Source organism: Panthera onca, chromosome B1 (genome assembly GCF_046562875.1).
Source record: "Panthera onca isolate mPanOnc1 chromosome B1, mPanOnc1 haplotype 2, whole genome shotgun sequence".
Classification (NCBI taxonomy): domain Eukaryota; kingdom Metazoa; phylum Chordata; class Mammalia; order Carnivora; family Felidae; genus Panthera; species Panthera onca.
In genome coordinates, this window is record NC_138342.1 from 21553541 (window position 1) to 21579165 (window position 25625).

At 40.1% G+C, this 25625-nt stretch overlaps 2 protein-coding genes across 13 annotated transcripts in view; one reads left to right on the forward strand and one right to left on the reverse strand.

Annotated features, from left to right (window-relative positions):
• The window catches only part of LOC132692629 (small ubiquitin-related modifier 2-like), a 44720-nt gene extending 38882 nt beyond the window's left edge, over window positions 1-5838 (reverse strand). For 2 of the 10 annotated variants that reach the window (XR_009616470.3, XR_009616472.3), the window contains exons 1-2: window positions 5280-5484; window positions 3087-3411 (exon numbers count right to left, since the gene is read on the reverse strand). The gene's annotated coding sequence lies outside the window, so the exon portion shown is untranslated. Of the gene's footprint in view, window positions 1-3086; window positions 3412-5279 lie in introns of all 10 variants that reach the window. The other 8 variants (XR_009616471.3, XR_009616473.3, XR_013555320.2 and 5 more) reach the window with 8 other exon arrangements.
• TBC1D19 (TBC1 domain family member 19) overlaps window positions 1-25625 on the forward strand; it is a 144421-nt gene that overhangs the window by 91656 nt on the left and 27140 nt on the right. For all 3 annotated transcript variants that reach the window (XM_060655285.3, XM_060655288.3, XM_060655287.3), the window contains 2 exons: window positions 20886-20970; window positions 23828-23872. In XM_060655285.3, the coding sequence (XP_060511268.1) occupies window positions 20886-20970; window positions 23828-23872 (130 nt within the window). The remainder of the gene's footprint in view (window positions 1-20885; window positions 20971-23827; window positions 23873-25625) is intronic.

The following is a 25625-nucleotide window of genomic DNA, read 5'->3' on the forward strand; positions in this document are numbered from 1 at the left end:
TATAGTATAAGGGTTAGAGACCATAAATCCTGGATAAAGCATTTCACCCCATTTGGCTTCTTAACTAATAGAATGGCGGTATTGCAGGGTGACTGACAAGGGGTTAATAATCCATATTTCAAATTTTTCTTTTTAAAAAAATTTTTTTAATGTTTATTTTTGAGAGAGAGAGACAGAGCACAAGCAGGGGAGGGGCAGAGAGAGAGGGAGACATGGAATCTGAAACAGGCTCCAGGCTCTGAGCTGTCAGCACAGAGCCCAACGCGGGGCTAAAACTCACGGACTGTGAGATCATGACCTGAGCTGAAGTCGGATGCCAACCAACTGAGCCACCCAGGCACCCCTCAAAAATTTCTTAATCAGAGGCCAAATACCTTTTTGTGTCTCTGGTCTTTGCCTTTTCCAAGGATATTCTACATGTGCTCTTAGGGAGATAAGAATGGGTGAAATATTCCTGGCTCTCCCAGGAACTTCTGTTTCCCATTGCATCAGGTATCATTCTGATTGCAGTATGGCATGGTATACTATCTGACACATAAATGTTATTTCCCACTGGCCTGTCTAGGCGTCTTAATCATCATAAGCTTTGTTTTCTCTGCATTTGGTTCTGTCAGTCCTATTTGGATGGCAGTTTGTGGCTTAGCAAGGAAGCCACTCCCCGGTAAAGGAGTAAGGCACTTAGCTATCCGGAGAAAGCTTTGTGAGAGCAAGAGCGAGTCCATGCCACCAGCTAGTAGACAAGTAAATGGTCTCCCCTGTGGCCATCTATCTATTCCAGTAACTGTACAAGAGTGCTGGGACAGAAGCCCATTGTGTTGAGTCAGGACAGAGTAAGTGGCTCCTATGTCCAATAAAAATTAAATTTCCTTACTTGCCACATGAGGGATCACCCGAGGCTCCTGGCTCCTGATATGTTATGTTGAGATGTCAGGGATGAGCCATAGGAGAGGTTGGGCCCCTTCAGTCCTCCATAACTTTGGCCAATAGAGGTTTTGGGACTGGACCCATCTTCCTTTTGAGGTGGGAATGATCCTTTCTCCAGTGGTCGTCCATCTTACAGAAGGCACATTGATTGGGGCCCGGCTTTTTGTGAGACTTTGCCAGACTCTGGCCTCACAGGCTTCCAGATGAAGTGATCCTGGAGTGCAGGGTTCCCCAATGCCATGGCCAAAAGCTGGGCATGGCATTTATTTTGGACAAATTCATCCCCCTTCTCTGACCTGTCTCTGTTATTAAAGATGGCAAAAGCCATATTCAACAGTTGGTTCCTAGGAGTTTGGGACCCAGTAATTGCCTTCTGTAATTTTCTCCTGATGTCTGCTGCAGATTGCAGGATGAATGCACAACCCACAATGACTGCTCTTCCAGAGAAATGGGGTCTGTATGAGTATACTTCTGGAAAGTCTCCACCAGAGGACCTCCAGAGAGGCTCCAACGAGAGCTGGGTTTTCATCCTTTCCTTGAGTTACTTCCCCTTATCAAAATAACTGGCTTAACTATACACGGTCTCATTCCCTTCTCTACAGTGCCACAATGAGACAATAATAAGATCTGTAGGTTCCCCCAAGTCAGATCAAACACCAGAGTCAGTTCCATGATGTCAGGTGCCTCTGCTGATTTAGGAATTGGGGCCATGCAGCGTTTATATCGTCCTTTGGGATCCTGATACAGGACCATAAAGGGTAACACAGAAGGCACTTCATTCCATTTCCCTTCCCTCTTACAATATAAATCAAGCTGTAAAATGGTATTGTAATCCAAAGTCCCATTTGCTGGCCAGATTTCTTGGTCTCCCAAGTGGATATTGGGGCCAAGCCTCATTACAATAGAATATTAACTTCTTCTTTTTCAACTTATCCAACATAAAGTGTGCCTAATTATGTGACAGACATCCTAACAGGCAATCCGTTGGAATGCTCACTGTTGCCCCCTTTGAGGACCATAATCAAGGAGTCAGGCTGGGGCAAAGGGAGGATAAGATTTTAGGAAAGTATTGTTCATAATGCCAGAGATCTAAGGCAGAGCATGGAGTCATTGGCCACAGTGGCCCCAGCCTAATGAGTAGGATAGAAGTCATGGAGTTTCCTAGAAACCAAAAGGGAAAAAATCATCTCTTAAGGATAGGGAAGCCCGCTAATGCAGAATACTATGGTCAGAGAATATAGTTATGTAGTGGCAAGGAGAACAATTTAAAGGGCAAAAAAGGAGAAAATTCAGAGGGGTAGAAAGAGGTATAGCAGAGTGATAGGGTCAGGCATAGTGAGCAAGAGGGTGCAAAAGATTCCAGCTTGCCACATGTCTCCTCCCCCATCCAACAAGGAGACATCCACGTGGCAGTGACCAGCCTGCCATGTGTCATCCCTATAAGCGGAAAACCCAGTGCAACTGGGGGCACCAGGACCACTTCTTTATTCCAAGATTTGGGTCCTCAGTGGGATTGGCTACCAGTCCCCAACACCATTCCAGCATCCCAGAATTGCCACGAGGAGACATCCACCCGGCAGTGGAAAAGAGAGCGAGCAAGTGAGCGAGAAAAAGAGAGAGGTGGAGAGACGATTTGGACTCTATTCTAGGAAAAACCTGTTGTGGATTGAATGTGGATCGAATGTGGATCAGCTGTGGGCCTATCTTCCACTCTTTTCTGCTTTGGTTTCTCCCAGTGGCAGCCCAAAACCACCATGGGGGCTCAGAGCCCTGGATGATCAATCCACCTGTGTGCTTCCTGGGGCGAGCCAAAAAGTACTGTAGTAGGTGGGGGTGGTTTCTATGGGACCACTATCTATCTCGAATAATCTGTGATACTTCCCTTGGCCCTTACTTGCCTAAGAACACCTTTCAGCGGGGAGGAACGTGCATCCCTCTTCTTCAGAGCTGAGCAACTCAGTCTCTCACGACAACTAACAGCCTTGAAGTTGTCTGGAAGCCAGAGTAAAAAAAGTTTCAGAGCTGAGAGAGAACGGGGAGTAAGAGAGCAGGTTTGCAACCAGTTTTTCCAGTTTCCCTTCCCCACTGGAGAATGGACCAGTTACACAATGACAAAAATTACATCAGCGTTAAACCAACTGTTTCCCAGAGGAGGAACTTACCGGTTCCTGAAAGCCAAATTGTGCTTTGCAGACTAAATCTGACGCTACTGCTGTTCTTCTGAGGGTCCCTTTGTGGTCGCCAAGATGATGCAGGCAGGCTGGGTCGAAGGACCCAGAGGGAGTCACACAGGACCAGCCAAGATGGCCCTTGGCTTCACAAAGGATGGAAATCAAACTTGAACCATCAGGAGGTGAAAGCAGAGTTTATTGAAGGAATAGAGAGAGAGAGCAGGTACAGTCGGAGTACAGGAAGTCTTTGCTAGGGGTCTGGGGTTTTTATTGATGCTTGTGGTCTGGTACACGTGTCTTCTCAGGCATCCCGGAACTGGTCAAAACAAAGACAGGATCCAGGTGTCTGTCATAAGTCACTTATTCCCTACAGCCAGAAGGTCTTGGCATCAAGGTGTTCAGGGACAGTGGTCTGGAACATGCACATGATGGCCTGACCTGGTCATTCCTTAGATGTTATCTGTTGTGCTAGAAGACTCCAAAGAAATCGTCAACTCTTTGTCCCTCATAAGGAGGACTTACATTAAGGCATGTGGAGGGCAGGGGTGCAGGCCTCAGCAAGAATAGAAGCCAGAAAAGAAGCAAAGGAAACAATTTTTCCTCATGAGGTCCCTTCGGTTTCCCTATCTCCATAACGTCCGCAAATAAACACAATATGCTTTTTTTTTTTTTCTTTCTTGCTATTCAGATATCTTTTATTTCTTTTTCTTACCTGATTGCTCAGACTGGTCTTTCAAAAACACCAATCCAAATGCCACTTGTGTGATGAAAACCAAAAAGATTAAAATCCCTCCCGGGGCCTACATGACCCTATGTCTCTGGCCACTTCTCCAGCGCCACTGTTTACCTGTTGTGACATTCTGGCACCCTGTATTTCAGCCACCCTGATCTTTTCACTGCTCAAATTCCTTGTATTCCTTTCTACCTCAGGGCCATCAGACCTACAGTTCCTTTGATGTGAAAGACTGTTCCCTTCTCCTCTTCTCCAAGGAAATTCCTCTTTTTTCCTTCAGCTCTCAGCTAAAATATCCCTTTCCTCACATAGACCTTCCCTGACCTACTCCCTACTTCCCTACACAAACACACACAACAAGGTCATGGCCATCTACAGTGTACTTTTAAAGTATTGTGTAGTACTTTTCATACCTTTTATTTATAGCTCTTATTATGGCTCATTTGATTATTTTATGATCGTCTCTTCCATATAAATTCGGTAAGTGTTTTGGTCCCCACTGTTAATTCTAGCGTATGTCGTGCTATAGATACTGAATGAAAACGTTTATTTTAACATCAGACTTTTTTTCATTGATGAGGTTTGATTTTTTTTCATTGTTGAGAAAGAAGCTTTCTTCTTTTATCTGAAAGCGTAATTTTAGTAATTATTGGCTGACCAAAGTTTCTTTGTCATTGTATGGAGATCTAGATTTCCTTAAATGGAGTTTAGTTCTAGATGTGGCAGATTTTTTTTATGAACTCATTCCTAAGGGAAACAGATTAGTTCATGTTGCTCAGTATTAAAGACATAAAACAAATGAAGCCAAACAAACTAAATGCTACGTGACAAAAATTTTAACTAGTTAAATTTTTTTGGTCCTTCCAGTGCTAATTATTTTGATCCTGAACACGAAACTGTTATGACACTAAGCACGAATACATAATAATATCAGCTAAGGGTCAGCGATGGCATGATTTCTAGCATGTTGACCGCTCTGCTTCAGTGTGTGGGGAGAGAAAGTATAAAGGTGACAATTTCATCCCATTTGGTGACTGGACAGAAGAGGATTGTCAGTTTTAACTTACAATTACAAAAGCTTTTTGGTGGTGGTAAAGGGGGCTTTACCACCAGGTAACAGGTAACAAAACTGCCTCCTTCAGTGAAAAGAATTAGTAAGGGTATCCTTTTAAATGAGACTGGTAACAGGGGCGCCTGGGTGGCTCAGTCAGTTAAGCGTCTGGCTCTTGATTTCGGCTCAGGTCACGATCTCACAGTTGTGAGATCGAGCCCCGCATCAGGCTCCGCGATAAGCGTGGAGCCTGCTTGGAATTCTCTGTCTCTCTCTCTGGTCCTCACCTGCTCTCTCTCTGTCTCTTTCAAAATAAATAAAAACATTTTTTTTTTTAAGTAATAAATGAGGGTGGTAACAATTTCTTGAAATAAGGGCCACAGTGAACCCTTGAACGTACCAGCCTGCTTCTCCACAGTTTTGCTTTCCATGGTTTCGGTTGCCCATAGTCAGAGGTAGTTCAGAAGCAGATGATCTTCCTTCTGATGTACAGTCAGGAGATCGATGGTAGCCTGAGGCTACATCAACTGCCTATGTCATTTCCTTCACTTTGTTTCATCACGTAGGCATTTCATTATCTCACATCCTCACAGAAAGAAGAAAGTGAGTATAGTATGAGACATTCCGAGAGAGACAGACGATATCCACATAACTTATTACAGTATAGTGTTATAGTTCTACTTTATTATTAGTTATTGTTCTTAATCTCTTACTATGCCTTAATTTATAAATTAAACTTTACCGTAGGTATGTATATGTAGGAAAAAACATAGTATATATAAGGTTCCATACTGTCTGTGGTTTCAGGCATCCACTGGAGGGTCTTAGAATGTATTCCCTGCAGATTACGGGGGACTATTGTGTATTCATTTTGCCTCTCCCACCCAAACCTGGAAAACTTATAAGTGACTGAGTCCGACAAACAGGACGATTTTATGAACAATGGATGTATTCTCTGAGAAAAGCAGAGTGGTCATCGGTAAATATTTCTTGATCTCTATATTATATGTAAATTATATTACCTTTGATGCTAGCTAAGGAGGCAAAACAAGATAAAACATGTTTTGCAATTGTTTTAATGTGTTTGTGTAAAACATTGGATATTAATTAATGTCACAAAGAGTAATATTGTAGGAATGTGCTTTAACCTTTATTTTCCATTTTTATCAATATTTTAGTCCAATTGTTTTATTTTTTTTTTTAGATTGTAAATAATTTTTTTCAGTCATAGATCTCATGGCCTTTGCTACTTTTAGTACTTCAGTAAGAACGCTAAAATAAGCTTTACTGCGGATCTTTATCCCTCTAACATAAAGAAAAGGATAATTATAATGCCTAAGCTTTGTGTTGGGAATTATGCAGAACTAAATTTTCCTCATGTTGACGGTTATTAAGGAAACACTTTCCATGAGCATACCTTTTTTAAAAAAAAAATTTTAATGTTTATTTTTGAGAGATGGAGAGAGAGTGTGAGCAGGGGAGGGGCCGAGAGTGAGGGAGACAGAATCCGAAGCAGGCTCCAGGCTCTGAGCTGTCAGCACAGAGACCGACGCGGGGCTCGAACCCACAAACCGCGAGATTATGACCTGAGCCGAAGTCGGATGCTTAACCAACTGAGCCACCTAGGTGCCCCCGTGATCATACCTTTTAATAATTTATTTTACAAGTAGTCTGACTTCTAGAGAGAAGTTCACTTTGTGTAATAAAATTGTATGCATTGAAAACAATATTATCAGAAATTGAGTTCTGATTTTTCTCTGGGAAAAAAATTTATTCGGATATGTGTCTGTTTGTGTGTGCGTGAGAGAGAGATAAAACAGAGGAAAGTTTGTTTTATTGTGCGTTTTTTGTTTGTTTGTTTGTTTGTTTGTTTTTTAATCATTAATTACAAGCTTTCCTTTGGCAGAACTGCTTAGGTACACGATTGCTTTATGAGGAAATTGTTGGTAATAATGGAGCAAATTTAATGTTTCTGGCCATGCCTTAGGACATAACCCATTTATTGAGTTTTGGGACTAGACTACAAAATTAGATGGCAGGGGGCATTTCTGCGTCCACAGATAGATGAGAAAACCTCCAGTAATCCTTCTTTTTTTTTTTTTTTAATTTTTTTTTAACGTTTGTTTATTTTTGATACAGAGAGAGACAGAGCATGAACGGGGGAGGGTCAGAGAGAGAGGGAGACACAGAATCTGAAACAGGCTCCAGGCTCTGAGTGGTCAGCACAGAGCCTGACGCGGGGCTTGAACTCACGGACCGCGAGATCATGACCTGAGCCGAAGTTGGACGCTTAACCGACTGAGCCACCCAGGCACCCCCAGTAATCCTTCTTTAAGGAAAACCTGGGTCTGTGTTACAAGGATGCTCTAGATACTGCCCCTGAGTGACCCTAAATTAGTCAGTTACCTAAATTTTACAGGCAACAACCCTGAATATTATAGAAATAATGTTTTGAGTAATAAGTCAACTTTTTCGTATTCCAAAGTTTAGTTTTTAGTTTGCATGAAATTCTTAAAAATGCTTTCTGATATTGAAATTTTTAGATTGTCAGTTTTAAAATGTGTTTGGAAGATGCCCCTTAGTCTATGTAAGTAAATGGGGAAGTTAAGTCATTTTGGGGTTCTGGTATAGCATGACAACCTAAAAAAGTTAACATATGGTCCAAAGTGTATACAATATTCATAAAGAAGAATTCCTATATAGTAAAGGGAAGACATGGGGACTTACTCTGTTGTGTGGTAAGCCTTCTATCCTGTGCCTGGTCGATCTAGCATATGCTCAAGAGTAGTGACATATAAGAATATGTCATAGTTACAGATATTTCAGTGCCACTGAATGGGGTTTAAGAAAGGCCCAAGGGCAATCAAATATCACTTATTCATGTCTCCATATCACACCATATCAAGTGTGTTCTCTTGCAAGTACTGTGTTAGGTCCCGCATAAAAAGATTTTATGAAGCTCACATTTTAGTGGAAAATGAAGGGAAAGGCAGTTGCACGGTTATAATTTGATAAATGTTCTGATATACGTTTATGTAATGATCCATGCAAATAGAGTTAAAGCAGATATAAATTCTAGGAGTAGCATCGTATACAGTTTAGCGGTGGCTTCGGAATAGAAATGTTGTAAGAAATGTCTGGTTCTTAAAGGCAAGGAGTTTGGAGGAGAATGGGGACAACAAAAATGAACACCAACCGCGTGCAGACAGTAACTGGTGAGGAGAGATTAGCTTAGCATGGCAGTGAACAGCTCGAGCGGTTCAGGTTAGCCTTAGTGGGCACCTGATACAGAGCAAGGTCAGTGTGAGTGACAGGAGAGAACAAATAAAGATGTGTCAATGCCATGATCTATCTTTATAATCGCTTCCTCTTGAATACGTGTTCAACTCCCTTGCCTTCCTCCTACTTTCTAATAGTAATTACCTGACAAAACCTTAACCCCGCTGGAATACAATTCTCCACCAATTCTGTGGTGGCGGTGTGCATTTGAACGTGGCTGGAGGAAAACACGCAACTAGCTGTGCTTCATTCATTCATTCATTCATTCATTCATTCATTTATAGTGAGCACTAGCAGGGGAGAGGGGTAGACAGAAAGAGAGAGAGAGAGAATCCCAAGCATGGGACTCGAACCCTCGAACCATGAGATCATGACCTGAGCCGAAACCAAGAGTCAGACGTTCAACCTACTGAGTCACCCGGGAGTGCCTGTACTTTAAATTCGTGACCGCTAACCTCCAGAGAGTCGTTCCTTCTGCCCAGATATTCTACTTCATTTCCCTAGCCCAGTCATCCATCCATTCTGTTATCTAGCCAGCCTCATCGATGACTTTGCACACCTCCCGAATCTTCGTACCCCCACCTCTTTTTCAGATGATGGCTTTGAGTCCTCTTTCTGAAAAAAGTGAAAGCTCTGAGAAGAGACCCCCCCCCCCCCGGCCCCACGTATTCCCAGCACCATATGTACTGTACCTGCACCCATATGCTCAGCTTTTCTTTCATGTTACTAGAGATAAACTGCCCTAGCTTTTGTCTATGAGAAAACCAACATCTGCATCTGGACACTAAAACTCATGTCCCTTTGGCACTCAAAAGCAGTGCAGTTGTTAGTTTTTCTTTTCTTCTTCTTCTTCTTTTTTTTTTAAGTTTATTTATTTATTTCGAGAGAGAGAGAGTGCACATGTGAGCAGGGGGAGGGGCAGGGAGAGAGAGAATCCCAAGCGGGCTCAACCCCGTCAGCGCAGAGCCCCCACGAGGACTTCACACTCACAAACCGTGAGATCATGACCTGAGCTGGAATCAAGGGTCAGACGCTTAACGGACTGAGCCAGCCGGGTGCCCCTATTAGTTTTTCTACTGTCAATTTTCCCCTATCTATTGGATCGCTCCTCTCAGTGTACAAATGTGCTGTCATCCCTCTCATCTAAAAAACAAAGCAAAATAAAATGAAACAAAAATCTTTCTTGATCCCTATTCTTCCAGCTACAACCCCATTCCTCTGTTCCCTTATTCAGCAAAACCTCTTTTTAAAAAATCCGTAGATATTGTTTTCAATTTCCGTCCTCCTATTCTCCCTTGAATCCTCCTTTATTCCATTTCTTTTTGTCCAACTGTTCCACTAAAGTCACAAGTCCACTAAGTCACAAGCGACTTCATATTGCAGAATCTTGTTCCCACTTCTCGTCTTACTCGTTTCATTCATCACCCCCCTTTCCTTGTCTTCTCTTTATTCACTTGTCTTCTAGGATATTGTGTGTTTTAGTTGCCTTCTCTCTTACCGGCTGGCATTCTCATTCACCTCGTCTCGTGTCTCATCTCCTTGTCTTACCCTGGAGTACCCCCAAGGATAAGTCTCTGGACCTCTTTTTTTTTTTTTTCTCTTTGCGTTTGGTGATCTCATCTATTCTCACAGTTTTATATCATCTGCATACTGACAACTCCCCATTTTATATCTCTTTCTGGACCTCTCCCTTAAATTCTAGACTTACCTATGTGCTTCCAGGGGGCTTTTCTTCTACCAAAAATCTTATTACCCCAGGCTCATTTCCTGACCACTTCTAGGTCCCTAATTTAAGTAGCAAACTTCTCCCAATATATGTGCCTGCATTATCTGTCTTGTCTGCATTATTTTTTTTCCATTGCACGTAGCATGTGACGTACAGTATTATTTTGAACAGTGCCTGCCACACAGCATGTGTTCAGTAAATATTTGTTGGAAGGAGAGAGGGAGGGAAGGGAGAGAGAGAGAGAGAGGGAGGGAGAGCGAGCAAGCCATCAAAGGTAGATTTCCGTAACTGGCTGCATATGTAGGTAGAGAATCAAGAATGACTGGATTTTCCGGTTTCGGATAGTTTCAAGCATGGTGGCTCCGGGAATTCAGATTAGACACTCAGAAAGAATGTACAGGTTGGAAGTCACACAGAGAAGGGGAAGGTTTTAAAAGTTTGTTTTTTTTCTTATAAGAATGTGATAAGAAGATGAGAGCCCGTACCTAGGCAAGAAACTAGACCAGAAAGAGGCCTTTGTTTTTTGTTGTTTTTTTTTTTTTTCTCCCAGTATTCTCCAATCATTGCAAGTGAGATCGTTAGCACTGTTATCATCTATTTATGCATGGCCTGTTAAGTTCCAGGATCCGCTGCAGATACTTTATTTACTTTAAAAGGAATTCTTATCTGCAAGGTAGGTGTATTCCCATTTTACGGATGAAGAAGCAGAGACTCAGAGCCGAGGCCAGATCCGCCCAATTTCAAAGCCCTCGTAAGCCACTTTGCCCTTTCATTTATGAAAATGCAAATCAGGGAAGAGTGTTTTAAGAATCGGTTTTGCAGATTTATCATTTGAAATTCTCCCCATTGGTGTGAGTAAAAATGCAAGAGCCAGAAGTGAAAAAAATTGTGTAATAGTTCTAAGTGATTTCCAATTGATACCCATTGTTTCTTATGTGCTTTTTAATAACTTATTTCTTAGAAACATTCACCATAAATTTTTTCAAGACACTAAAGAAAACTGTAGGCTTGAGTAAATCTTTTGTAGCTATATATAGACATTTTAGGTGTAATTCCGCTGTATAAACCGTAGTTGAGACTTAGACATGCAAGTTCTTACAGCTCTTCTAAATAAAGTATGTCATTACCATGTGTGACCTCATCCTCATCAAGTTCAGTTTTCACTTAATTACTGAGTAATCAAAGTTAAGCTTTCTAGTTAATTATCTAGTTAATTTCTGGTTCACTGAAATTGTCATCTTTATATAATCACAACTTTTTTTAAAAAGTTCATTTATTTTGAGAGAGAGAAAGAGAGCACGTGCGAATTGGGGTGGGGCAGGGAGAGGGGGAGAGAGAGAGTCCCAAGCAGGCTCTGCACTGCCAGTGTGGAGCTCAACACGGGGCTCCAACCCAGAAATCATGAGACGATGACCTAAGCCAAAATCAAGAGTCAGACGCTTAACCGACTGAGCTACCCGGGCACCTTCACAGCATTTTATAGCAAATTTACAATTGAACTGTTACTTCCTTACAGTTACCAAATTGGTATCTCAGGAGCTAAAACAACTCTGGTTAGAATGGAAGTTGGCAGATCTTCGCTTGCACACGAGATGGCACACTAGTGCATAATGTCTGACGTATGACCTCTCTCTGGCAACATCCCTTTACAGGCACCAATATTCTCTATAGAGTGGTCTCAAATATCTTGCCTTCTCTGCGGCAAAAGACTTGAGGAGTATATATTTAAGCACAGAGCTTCTCCTGACATTAGTATGTTCCCACTAGCCTGCTAAGGGAAAGTTAACGAAGACATTTCTTTAGGAATTGTTTTCCCTCCAGACAATGCTAGGAAGATATGTGTAGGAATATTTCTTTTGCATTATTTTATTTTACTTTAATTGTATTAGTTTATTATTGGTTGTTTTAGTTTATTATTATATTGGCTGTATTACTTTATTAGTTATTTTAATTGTATAGTTTATTAGTGCTGCTATAACAAATTACCACAAATTTAGTTGCTTAGAACAAATATATAGCTAGTTAGTTAGTTACCATACAGTGCAATATTGGTTTCAGGAGTAGAATTCAGTGATTCATCACTTACATACAACACCCAGTGCTCATCACAAGTGCCTTCCTTAATACCCATCACCCATCTAGCCACCCATCTAGCCCACCTCCCTCTGTCAACCCATAGTTTGTTCTCTATCATTAAGAGTCTCTTGTGGTTTGTTTCCCTCTCTTCCTTCCCATTCCCATGTGTTTATCTGCTTTGTTTAAGTTCCACAAATGAATGAAATCACATGGTATTTGTCTTTCTCATTGACTTATTTCGCTTATCATAATACATTCTAGCTCCATCCATGTCATTGTAAATGGCAAGATTTCATTCTTTTAGATGGCTGAGTAATATTTCACTGTAAATATGTACATCACATCTTCTTTATCCATTCATCATTTGATGGACATTTGGGCTCTGTTCATAGTTTAGCTATTGTTGATAATGCTGCTATAAACATTGGGGTGCATGTATCCCCTTCAAATCTGTATTTTTGTAACCTTCGGGTAAATACCTAATAGTGCCATTGCTAGATCGTAGGGTAGGTCTGTTTTTAGTTTTTTGAGGAACCTCCATACTGTTCAATTTCTTTTCATAAGAGTGGCTGTACCAGTTTGCATTCCCACCAACAGTGCAAAAGGGTTCCCCTCTCTCTGGATCCTCAATACCTGTTGTTTCCTGTGTTGTTCATTTTAGCCATTCTGACAGGTGTGAAGTGGTATCTCATCATGGTTTTGATTTGTATTTCCCTGATGATTAGTGTGGTTGAGCATCTTTTCATGTGTCTGTTAGCCATCTGGATGTCTTCTTTGGAAAAGTGTCTATTCATGTCTTCTGCCCATTTCTTAACTGGGTTATTTGTTTTTGGGGTGTTGAGTTTGGTAAGTTTTTTATAGACTTTGGATACTAACCCTTTATCAGATATGTCATTTGCAAATATCTGCTCCCATTCTGTACGCTGGCTTTTAGTTTTGCTGATCATTTCCTTCACTGTGCAGAAGCATATTATCTTGACGAAGTCCCAGTAGTTCATGTTTGCTTCTGTCTCCCTTGCCTTCCTTCGGCGATGTGTCTAGTAAGAAGTTGCTCCGGCTGAGGTCAAAGAGGTTGCTGCCCGTGTTCTCCTCTAGGATTTTGATTGTTTCCTGTCTCTCATTCAGGTCTTTCATCCATTTTGAATTTATTTTTGTGTATGGTGTAAGAAAGTGGTCCAGTTTAATTCTTCTGCATGTTGCCGTACAATTTTCCCAACACCATTTGTTGAAGAAACTATCTTTTTGCCTTTGAATATTCTTCCCTGCTTTGTCAAAGATTCATTGGCCATCCAGTTTGGGTCCATTTCTGGGTTTCTATTCTGTTCCATTAATCTATGTGTCTGTTTTTGTGCTAGTACCATGTTGTCTTGATGACTACAGCTTTGTAATATAGCTTGAAATCCAGAATTGTGATGCTTCCAGTTTTGCTTTTCTTTTTCAGGATTGGTTTGGCTATTTGGGGTCTTTTGTGGTTCTATACAAATTTTAGGATTGTCTGTTCTAGCTCTGCAAAAAATGCTGGTGGCATTTTGCTAAGGATGGCATTAAATGTGTAGATTGCTTTGGGTAGAATAGACATTTTGACGATGTTCTTCCATGAGCATGGAATACTTTGCCATTTCTTTGTTTCCTCTTCAATTTCTTTTATAAGTTTTGATAGTTTTCAGAGTACAGATCTTTCACCTTTCTAGTTGGTTTTTTTCCTGTGTATCTGTTTTTGGTGCAATTGCAAATGGGATAGATTCCTTGATTTTCTTATTGCTATATAGAAATGCAACAGATTTCTGCACATTGGTTTTATATCCTGCAACTTGGCTAAATTCATGCATTAATTCTAGCGTGGTTTTTTTTTTTTTTGTGGACTTTCTTTCAGGTTTCTAGAGTATCGTGTTATCTGCAAATAGTGAAAGTTTAACTTCTTCCTTGCTGATTTGGATGCCTTTTATTTCTTTTTGTTCTCTGATTGCTGAGGCTAAGATTTCCAGTACTATGTTAAATAGTAATGGTGAGCGTGGACATCCTTGTCTTGTTTCTGACCATAGGGGTAAGGGTCTCAGTTTTTCCCCATTGAGAATGATATTAGCTATGGGTCTTTCATAAATGGCCTTTATAATGTTGAGGTATGCTCCATCTAGCCCTACTTTGTTGAGGGTTTTTATCAAGAATGGATGATCTGTTTTTCAAATGCTTTATCTGCCTCTATTGACAGGATCATATGGTTCTTATTCTTTGTTTTATTAATGTGATAAATCATGTTCATTAATTTGCCAATATTGAACTGGCCCTGCAGCCCAGGAATAAATCCCAATTGATCACGGTGAATAATTCTTTTAGTGTACTGTTGAATTCAGTTTGCTAGTATCTTGTTGATAATATTTGCATCCATGTTCATCAGGAATATTGGCCAGTAATTCTCCTTTTTAGTGGGGTCTTTGTCTAGTTTGGAATCAAGGTAATGTTGACTTCATAGAATGAGTTTGGAAGTTTTCCTTCCATTTCTATTTTTTCTGGAACAGTTTGAGAAGAATATGTATTAAGCTCTTCTTTAAATGTCTGGTAGAATTTCCCTGGGAAGCCATCTGGCCCAGGACTCTTGTTTGTTGGGAGATTTTTGATTACTGATTCAATTTCTTTGCTGGTTATGGGTCTGTTCAAATTTTTTATTTCTCCCTATTTCAGTTTTGGTAGTTTGTGAGTTTCTAGGAATTTGTCCATTTCTTCCCGATTGCCCAGTTTGTTGGCATATAATTTTTCATAGTATTCTCTTATAAGTGTTTGTATTTCTGTGGTCTTTATTGGCTGTGATCTCTCCTTTTTCATCGGTTTTATCTATTTGGGTCCTCTCTTTGATAAATCGGGCTAAGGGTTTATCAATTTTGTTAATTCTTTCAAAAAACCAGCTCTTAGTTTCATTGATCTGTTCTACTGGGGTTTTTTTGTTTGTTTGCTTCTATTATTGTTTATTTATGCTCTAATCTTTATTATTTCCCTTCTTCTGTTGGGTTTAGGCTTTATTTTCTGTTTCCTTTCTACCTCCTTGAGGTGTAAGGTTAGGTTGTATATTTGGGACCTTTCTTGCTTCTTCAGATAGGCCTGAATTGCAACATACTACCTTAGGACTGACTTTGTTGCATCCCAAAGGTCAAAACCTTTGGTCTGTCACGTTTTCATATAAATTGGAGTTACAGATGTCAGAAAGAATATAAAATTATTATCAAGTATAGATGTATAAAAATTCAAAGGAATTAACTGAAAGCTATTAGAACTAATAAAATAATTCAATTAAATGCATATTTATCAAATAAAATATTAAAATTATTTACTCTTGTAAATTCTATTCTATGTATTATATTTCTATGTATTTGCCCTACAGAGATACTCATATGTGTATGAAATGACACAGTAAAAGGCAAATTTTTTTGGCACTGCAAGAAATAGCATAAAATTGAAAATTATTTGAATGTTCTTTTATAAGGGACTAACCCATTAAATAAATTATGGTTTATACTTCTAATGAAATGCAAGGTAGCTCTTAAAATGAAGCAGCTCTATATAAAGTAGCAATGTGTTCATATGTACTGGTATGAAAGGATGTCTGAAATTCATTGTTAACTTTAAAAAAAAAAAACAAAAAACAGCGGCACTGGGTGGCTCAGTTGGTTAAGCATCCGACTCTAGGTTTCGGCTCAGGTCATGACCTTCCGGTTCGTGAGTTCGAGCCTCGCGTCAGACTCTGTGCTGCCAGTGCGGAGACTGCTTGGAATTCTCTGTCTCCCTCTCTCTCTCTGCCTCTCCCCTACTCATGCTCTTTCTCTCTCTCTTTCAAAATTAATTGATTTAAAATATATATTTTAAAAAAAAAAACAGATATGTTCTACCTTTGGAGCTGACACTGCTGTTGGGAAGGTTCCCAATAACTAAATCCAATGACCGGTGGTCAGTCCTCCTCTTAACTGATCTCTTAACAGCATGTGACCCAGTTGTGCCCTGTCTTCACTTGGCTTTTAAGACACCACACTCTTTCTGGTTCTTCTCTTACTTTACTGGTCACCAGAGGCAAATCTAGCATTTTGGGAACCTGAAGCTTATATAATTTGGGAAACCTTTTAAAGATAGAGAATATAATGTTACAAATAAATCATAATTAGGTAAGAACACACATAGTTCTTTAGAACAAGGGGAAAATCATGACAAATTATTAGAACAGTAAGAAGTTCAGGGCCCATTTTTCTGAGATCATATTAGGCAGTTTATTAGAAATGCATACATAGAAACATTTTCTGATCACAGCCTGATTTGCCCTCCTTATTTAGAGCATGCTATACCTCCCAGCAATTCCCAGCACCCAAAGGGACCCATGCTAATGAGAGGTCCTAACACCCCCTTATTAGCATCATGGGAAATCTACCTCTCTTGGTTTTCCTCAATCTCTAAGACTCGTTCCTTCCCTTCTCCTTCATATCTTAATGTTAAAGTGCCTCAGGTCTCAGTTCTTCGTCTTTTTCTAGTTATACTCACTCACTTGCTGATTTCACCAAGTTCAACTCTCTTGTGATTTTCATTATCATGTATATGTTGATACCTTCTAAATTTACATCTTCAGTCCAAACTTCTCTCCCAATCTCCAACTGCCTATTCAATACCTCCACTTAGATTTTTGGAGATATCTCGAATTTGGTATGTTGAAAACTGAACCCTGATCTCACTCCCAAAATTGTTCCACTCAACTTTCCCTATTTCAGTTGATAGTAACTCCATCTTTCCAAGCACTAAGCACCTAGAACAGTGCCTGGTACATTGTAGAAACAGAAGGAAAGAATTAGTGAACTGATTTTTAAAAGATAACATCTGTAGAAGTCATTCAGAATGGGGCACATAATAAAAGTAATTAAGAGATATGGCAGGTTGAGTAAGTGTAGCTCAGTCCTACGTGTCATAGGAGTCAAGTAGAAGTGAATAGAGAATGGGGCAAAGGCATCATTCAAAAAGATAATGGTTGAGAATTTTCCAGAAATGTGGATAAACAAAATTTAAAGTTGAAGAAACACGACAGTCGTGAGCCATATAAATAAAAACAAATCCCAGGGGTGCCTGGGTGGCTCATTCGGTTAAGCTTCCAACTCTTGGTTTCAGCTCGGATCATGGTCTTGCAGTTCGTGAGTTCAGGCCCCACATTGGGCTCTGCGCTGGCAGTGCGTAATCTGCTTGGGATTCTCTCTCTCTCCTGTCTCTCTGCCACTCCCCTACTCGTGTGCTCTGTCTCTCTCTCTCTCTCTGTCTCTCTCAAACATAAATAAATAAACTTTAAAAAATAAAATAAAATAAAATAAAATAAAAACAAGCCCCAAATTAAATATACAGTGGGGAAAATACAGAGTATAGAATAAAATTAAAATAATAGTAGTGGTAATAGTAATTGCAGCTAACATTTTAATAATATTCACCATGTGCTAGGCACTTTTCTATACACTTTATGTATATTAATTAATCCCACAATAGCCTCTGATGTAGGTATTCTTAGGGTCTGCATATTACACGTGAGGATATTGAAACACCAAGAAGTCTGGTAACTTGCCCAATGTCACACAGCTAGTAAGTAGTGGAATAGAATTTCAACTCGAGTGGTGCAGTTTCAAACAGAATTCCAAATGGGTTAATGCATTTACCACAAAATGAATTTATCAAAAATGCTAGGCAAGTGGCAAGATTTCAATCTTTTTTATGGCTGAGTAGTAATCCATTGTATTTATATACCACAACTTCTTTATCCATTCATCTCTCTTGCCATTTGCAGCAACGTGAATGAATCCAGAACGTATTATACCAAGTGAAACGAGTCGGACAGAGAAAGACAAATGCCATGTGATTTCACTTATATGTGGAGTCTAAGAAAACAAAACAAATGAACAATCCAAAAAACAGATTTATAAATACAGAGAAAAAACTGGTGGTTGCCAGACTAGAGACGGGTGAGGGGATGGGCAAAATAGGTGAATAAGAGGCATAAGCTTCAAGTTATAAAATAGATAAGTCATAAGAATGAAAAATACAACATAGGGAATATAGTTAAGAAAATAATAACTTTGTATAGTGTTAGGAGGTAACTATACTTAGCAAGGGTTGCACTGCTCAATGTATAGAATTGTGGAATCACTATTCTGAAACTAATACAACATTGTATATCAACTATACTTCAACGAGAGGGAGACAGAGAGAGAGAGAGAGAGAGAGAGAGAGACCTAGAGGAGAGAGAAGAATAAAAGATATGTGAATTTGGAGGCTGAGATTATAGCTATACAGTTTCAAGCCAAGGAACACTTGGAGACACCAGAAGCTGGAAGAGGCGGGGGGGAATCTCCCCCAGAAGCTCTGGAAGGAGTATGGCCCTGCCTCTACCTTGATTTTGGATTTCTGGTCCAGTAGAACTGTGAGAGAATAGATTTTTATTGTTTTAAGCCACTAAAAAAATGCTAGACAGAATTTCCTGTTTGAGTCAGGATGCGCTGGGTTATACTGTGATAACATACAAGCAAAAAATCTCAACACAGGTTGAGATTTCTTGCTCGTGGTCATGTCCCTCTGATAGGATGGGACCTAGGTCTGTGTCATCCTCACTCCAGAGCCTAGGCTGATAGGGTAACCACTGTCTAGAACACTGGCGGTTGCCATGCAGAGGGAAAAGGAATGTGGTTACTGCTCCGGTTCTTGAAGCTTTCATTCAGAAATTTTCAAATGACACATATGTGACACATATGTATTTCATTGACTGAAGAGCAAATCACATGGCCACACCTAACCCCAAAGGGGCTGGAAAAGATAGGCTGACATATAGCCAGAGGGGAATAACCAGAAATATTGGATGAAAAACCCTAAAGACTTTCATAATCTAGGTGAATATACAGAGAATATTTTAAATGTGGGGAGGAACTTTCTAAGCATTAAAGTTTTGGGAGATTTGAGCACATAAAAATTAAGAACATCTCTGTGTCAGGGGGCGCCTGGGTGGCTCAGTTAGTTAAGCGTCTGACTTTGGCTCAGGTCATGATCTCATGGTTCGTGGGTTCGAGCCCTACATCAGGCTCTGTGCTGACAGCTCAGAGCCTAGATCCTGCTTCTGATTCTGTTTCTCCCTCTCTCTCTGCTCCTCCCCCACTCACACTCTGTCTCTCTCAAAAATAAACAAAAAAAAGAACATCTCTGTGTCAAAATAAATTTTTTGAGCAAAGCCATTTGAAACATGTAATTAGACCAAAGGTCAGAATTGTTAATATACAAAAAATGTAAACAAATCAATAATTTTAAAAACATCTATTTCAAAATGGACTAAGATGATGAGCTGGAAAATAACAAAATAAATGCAAACGGAAAAATGTTCAACCATATTAGTAATTAAAGCAAAATGCTGTTTGTACTTATAAGATGCTGATAACCTGTTTTGATGAGAATAAGAGAAAAAGTACACTGTCTTATTGCTGTATTATTAAAAACAAAAACGTGACAAACTCTATCTAGAGGGCAGTTTGACAATGTGTATCAAAAGTTTTAGATTTAAAATGCCCATTGCTTTGGCCAGACAGCTAGTTCAGTTTTAGGAATTTAAGTAAAGGTGTACATAAATATTTAGCTATAGGGAAGTTTACTTCAGCACTGTTTATAGTTGGGGAAAAGTGGAAGTAATTAAATGTTCAACAGTAAAAGACAGGCTAGATAAACTATGTTTATTCATATAGTGGCATATTCTGCAACATTAAAAAAAATGTGGACTTGGAATATTTATTATAATACTGAGAGAAAATAGATTATAGAACAGTATGCCTAACTATTGTTTGAAAAATGTATGTATGTATGTATATATGTATAAGAGCAGTCTGAAAGATATACATCAGAATATTAACACTGATGGGCTTATAGGTGTTTTTTTTTCTCCTGTTTTGATGATCTGTATTTACAATTTTTACCATAACCGTGTATTGCTTGCGTAGTCTTTTAAAATACAGTAAAAGTCAATCAGTGGCAATGGTTGGTACATTTCGCCATTGGTCCTCACTGATGCTTAATCTCCATATCTATTCTTTTTCTAAAGCTGGGCCCCCTTTTTATGTCCTGGACCCACAGCTTCTCCATTGGCTCCTGCTTCCTAGTCCAACCCTGACCTTGTGCCCCTGTTCTGTTAAATGGGCTTCTACCTTTTCCTGTCATTCTCGATTCTTTTCTCAGTAGCATCTTTTCAATCCCAGGACCCAGATTTCCTGTCACTAATCACCTTAGGATTGACCTCCTGCCCCCAAGTTCCAAGCTGGTCTCAGCAACCCAGTCCCTCCTAAGGACATCGTTGATCCTGATTTTCTGCCCTTCCTATTTTCATCTCCAGGCCGACTTGCCCCACCGCACCTGCTGGTCAGGACAACCAGCTTCTGACCTGTATTAGCTCTTTAGCTCTCTCTCGTTCCGCTGCTGCTGTCCCTTCTAGACACCCACGAGTTGCTTTCCCTGACACACCCACCTGTCTGCTCCTGCATCCCCGCAGAGACTACTTCCAGCTTCCTGCACTTCCCAGGCTGCTCTGTGGGCCACGTAGTTACCTAGGGTCCTCCTATACATTTGTCATCGTGTCAAATGTCTCCCAGCTACTTCTCTTTTCCAGATGGAAAACAGAATAAGAGAATCAACTGGTAGTTAGTAGCTTGTTCAAGATTTACGGGGCTCATAGTGAGAAGTCTTTGGGTGAACTTTGGCCATCGCATTTGGCATCCCCTGTAACACTTAGTGCAGGTGCACCAACAGAGGGCACTCCTCCCATTTCCAGGCACAATACTGAACTGGAAAGATTCTACCTCAGTGCCTCCTAGGAAGGAAATAGCGATGAATTAATTACCTGTTATAAAACAGTGCTTAATTGTTTGTTTCTTCCCCTGTTGTACCTAGGTATTACTTTGTTTCTCCCGGGATACATCTGTGTTGGGTCATTTTGCGTACAACAGTGCTTCACCACCGAAATCATACATCAGAGGTAAAATTTTAGTTACATAAAGGGAGTATTTTTTAAGACTTACAAAATCATAGCAAGACTGTTACATTTTATAGCATATATTAGTGTTGTTAATTTTTTTATTGTTAATGAAATTCCTCTCAGATGCTTTCAACTCCTACTCAAATCACGGGTGAACAACTCAGCACAATCAAAGGCGGGTGGTTCCCAGAAGAACCCTTTATCTTTCCTGTTTGCTCGCTCCTCTATTGCTGTTTTTGTCTTATATGTTGACTTTTATTTTCCCCCCTAACTACGACTTTATCACATGAATTTGCTTCTTCTGCTGCTTTTTTTAACTTCTCTATTCCTTCTCTCAAAATGTTCTCCAGCACTTAAAATTTGATGTAATTTATAAGCTATTAGCACGCTAATTTCTATTTTGGTGCTTTCTTCCCTTCTTTATCACTAGCTGCCTACCAGATATTGCTATTTCAATATCCTGCTATTACCTGACAGCTGAACTAATTTCAGCAGGAAGCCTTTCTCAATTTCTCCTTTTTATTAAGTGGTGAACACCAATCACTGAAAGCTTATAACCCTATTGTGTGTGATCATGCTCTGTTCCCATAAAGAAATAAACTCTTTCTCCCATATCTCCTAAGTCTGACTGTCTGCCTGATTGCTGTAACCCCTGCCCTAGGATGAGCCTACATTACCTGGCTGGGATCAGGCTCCCCCTCCCCAAACAGGGGGGCTCTCTTAATTCCACTGCTTCTAAACTGAGCTTATAGAAACCTTTGGTCTGCTTGTTTGTTTCTTTAACATCATTTGCTAAAAAGCTGACTGTAGAACTTATTCAATGGGTTCACTTCTAAACTCAGCCAAGATTTTAAGGCCCTCTATCAGTCAATTTTGTCTTAACCCAGCTCACTTTGATTCCCTGATTATCCCACGTTACCATATTTATTCTGGCCTGTATATATTCCCTACATGTGGAAGGATTCCCACTCCTCTCCCACGAAATCATAGGTCCTTGAGGAACTAGGCTATATCTTACTGTATCAGAAAAACTTATTTTTCCTTCCTGTGTAGGGAAAAATCCAGTTCTTTCCTACTGTGTTTCTCTACCATGTGTATCATTTACTACTCATATAAAACACTCCACTTCCGACACCAAATATATGGGAATTTTCCCTAAAACAAGAAACAAGTCTCCGACACCACCTGGGCATCCTACAATTTAACTCAGTTCTGCACTGTGTACCCAGAGACAGCCTCAGATCCCACAGACTAAGGGCTCAGTCCCATGAGACTGCCATACCCCTCACACACATACACACACACACACTCTTCTGATGACAGTCAAAACCCCGTTTATCACCTGTGCCTCTGACCAACCAGCTATAGATTAGAGGTTCCAACAACCTGCTTCTTGGGTTCAATTAATTTGCTAGAGCAGCTCACATAACTCAAGGAAATGTACATCTACCAGTTTATTAAAGGATGTGATAAAGGATACAGATGAACAGCCAGATGAAGACATACATACGGCGAGGTCTAGGAGGGTCCTGAGCATAGGAGCTTCTGTCCCCATGGAGTTGGGGTGTGTCAGCCTCCCAATATTGATATGTTCACCCACCTGCAAGCTCTCTGAACCCCTGACTACTTGGGATTTTATGGAGGGTTTCTCACATAGGTATGATCAATTACTAACTCCATTTCCAGCTCCTGTCCCCTCTGTGGAAAATGGGAGATGGGGCTGAAAATTCCAGGGTTCTAATCATGACTTGGTCTTTCTGGTGACCAGTCCCCATCCAGGAGTCCACCAGAGTCATCCCCATAGAACAAAAGATTCTCCTAGTCTCTTATCACTTAGGAATTTACAAGGGTTTGCACCTAGCCTCATATTTAGTACCCAGCTAGTACTGTCTATCATCTCCCTCTCTCTGTCTCTCTGTCTCTCTTTCTCGCACTTTCTCTCTCTCTCTCTCTCTCTCTCTCTCTCTCATCTACCTTTCATTATTCCATTCTCCTTACTCACAAGCTCAGTGCTTGTTGTCTCCACCCTAACCTAAACTGCTCATTCTTCTTATTTGTCCCCTCTCTGCCACCACCCCCAACAAGAAGAGCAAAAAAATTTTTTAACTAAAAACCTTACCTTAAAGCCAAGTGCAAGAATGCATGAGACTTTTCAATAGAAAAGTCAACGAAAGGTATTAGAAAAAACTGTCAAGATAAAGGCTATCTAAAGATATTCAATGGAAGGTGGAGGGGGGGAGACCTCAGAACCTTAAAAGTTAAGGGAAAGCTATATTTTTTTAAAAACTACTTCAAACATTTGATTATAGCGAATATACTTTCATTTTCTGAAACAATTCTGCTTTCCAATATTTAGCCTCATTCTTGGACCACATGAACTGTTTTAGGATTCAGAAAATATTACCACTATATGGTTTAAGACATTTACTTTTTAACTTTTCAGCACATTCCATAAGAATGTAAAACTAATGAGGCGCTGCAAAGCTTAGGACTTACTTTAATGAACAGATTAGAATTATTTATAGTTAGCAAAACAATTCTATGCTTCTAAATAGATGCTTCTCTTCTTAAATGCTTAGGCACTTGAAAGCATTTGTTCTTTTAATTATTTTGTATCAATTGCCTCACACTTAAATTTGTATTATTGACTTTAACTGATGAAAGGATTTGCTAATATCAAAAGATTAGTGGTGTATTTTCAAAGTAATTCCATTTCCTAAAATGAAGTTAAAGGAGATCGTACTGTGCCTTTTAAAATTGCATTATTAGTACATCCACAAAATAAGTTAATTTTTAAAGATTTATTTTATTTAATCATATTGAAACCTTCTATGGTTTGTTTGTTTTTTTCTTACAGGAAAACTAGGACTAGAAGAATATGCAGTATTTTATCCACCAAATGGTAAGAGTAATGCTATTGCTTCCTCTAGTGGGAAATAGGGAAATTACAGCTTTTATAACAAAATGTGACACTATCTTTAGATGGATACTTATTCATTATCTAAAATAAACCTTGTATGGAATAGCTCTTTTAATTAACTTTTGTATGTTTGTGGTAGGTTTGTGTTAAATTCTGTACATCCTCCCTGGTTTTCCTTCAGACCGGTAGTAGTGTCTGCGAGGCAACTAAGTGCACTCAGGTCCAGGGTGTTTCATTTTCCTCCGGGGGACACTGACTGGGTCCATCCAGGACCTTCCTTCTGACTTCCCTGCAGCAGAGCTCAAATCGGTTGAGTGTATTGCCTTGTGTTACACTTTATTGTTCTTCTAATTTGACAAGGGTGGTATTTATGAAATAAAAAGATCTTGAAGAAATACATCAGCCAAATAATCTATTTTAACTGTGTAAAGTGATCAAATGTATTATGATCTCATCAGATATTAAATATCCCTCTGAGATTATGGGATAGTTTTTAAGATCTGCTTTTTGGAAAAGCAATCTAGAGCATTCCTTATTACAATAATATTAGGTTGCATCGTGGAGAAGTTCTGTTACCCCAGCAGAATTAAGAACATGGGCTTTGTAACCCAGCCGACCTGGGTTCAGATCCCAGTCCCGCCAGCTCGCCCTATGACCTTGGTAAGTTCCATGGCTTCGCTGAACTTCAGACGCATCCTCTAGGGCCCATGGATCAAATGAGACACAATGTCTAAAACGTCACAGTGACTGATATGCAGTGAGTGCTCAAAAAATGCAGCTGTTACCGGCGTGTTGAGCTTTTTTGTTGATCTCTCCGTGTGAAAGCCGTGCTTGGCTTTCATGGCACTGTTCTCTCCACGCACCTGTCAGAGTGATCTCGCGGGTTCTTTCACGGGCCATCCTCCCCTGCCCCTCTGTAAGCACCAGTGTTCTCCAGTGTCCCACCCTACCCTTGTTCGGCTGCCCTTCTTTTCATACATGTTCCCATGTACCTGCTTTGTCGGCTCTATTTATTCATTACTCTAAAATTTTTATCTACAGTTCTGACCTCTATAGTAATTAACTCAGGCTTAACATATCTCAACTTAAAGGCATTCATTTCTGTTCCAATACCCACTATTCAAAAAAGAATAAAATAAAATACAAAAATAAAACAAACAAAGACCAACAAAATAAAGACCAACAACAAAAAAGCTGTGCTACTTCTCTCACAACTCACTGTGCTCTCATCTAACCAGTAATTCAAGGCCTAAACCCTGACTCCTCTCAGCCTCGCATCCCTCTCCTGTGGTAAGTCACCAGGGCCAGCCGGTTTTATCTTCAACATGCATCTGGGACCTCGCTCTCCCTGTCTTCCTCACCATAACTGCCGCCTTGCCTTTATCCAGGCTTTTCCATCTCTGGCTTATTAATTGCAACAGATACCTAACCGGTCTCTCTTCTTCCAGTGTTTTCTAGCTTTGCCTTGTCTTTCACAGTGCTGCCTGAGTTACACATCGAAAAGGAAAATCTAAAAATTGCTTTTTTTCCTTCAAGTTGTCTTTTCTGAGAAACGGAGAAGGGGGAAGGGGCAAAGGGAGAGCGAGAATCTTAAGCAGGCTCCACACCCAGCTCAGAGCCCGATCTCACAACCATGAGATCTTTACTGAAATGAAATCAAGAGTCGGACGCTCGATTGCCTGAGCCGCCGAGACACCTCTCCCCTGAAAGTTTTCTTAATGGCTTCCCATCTCTT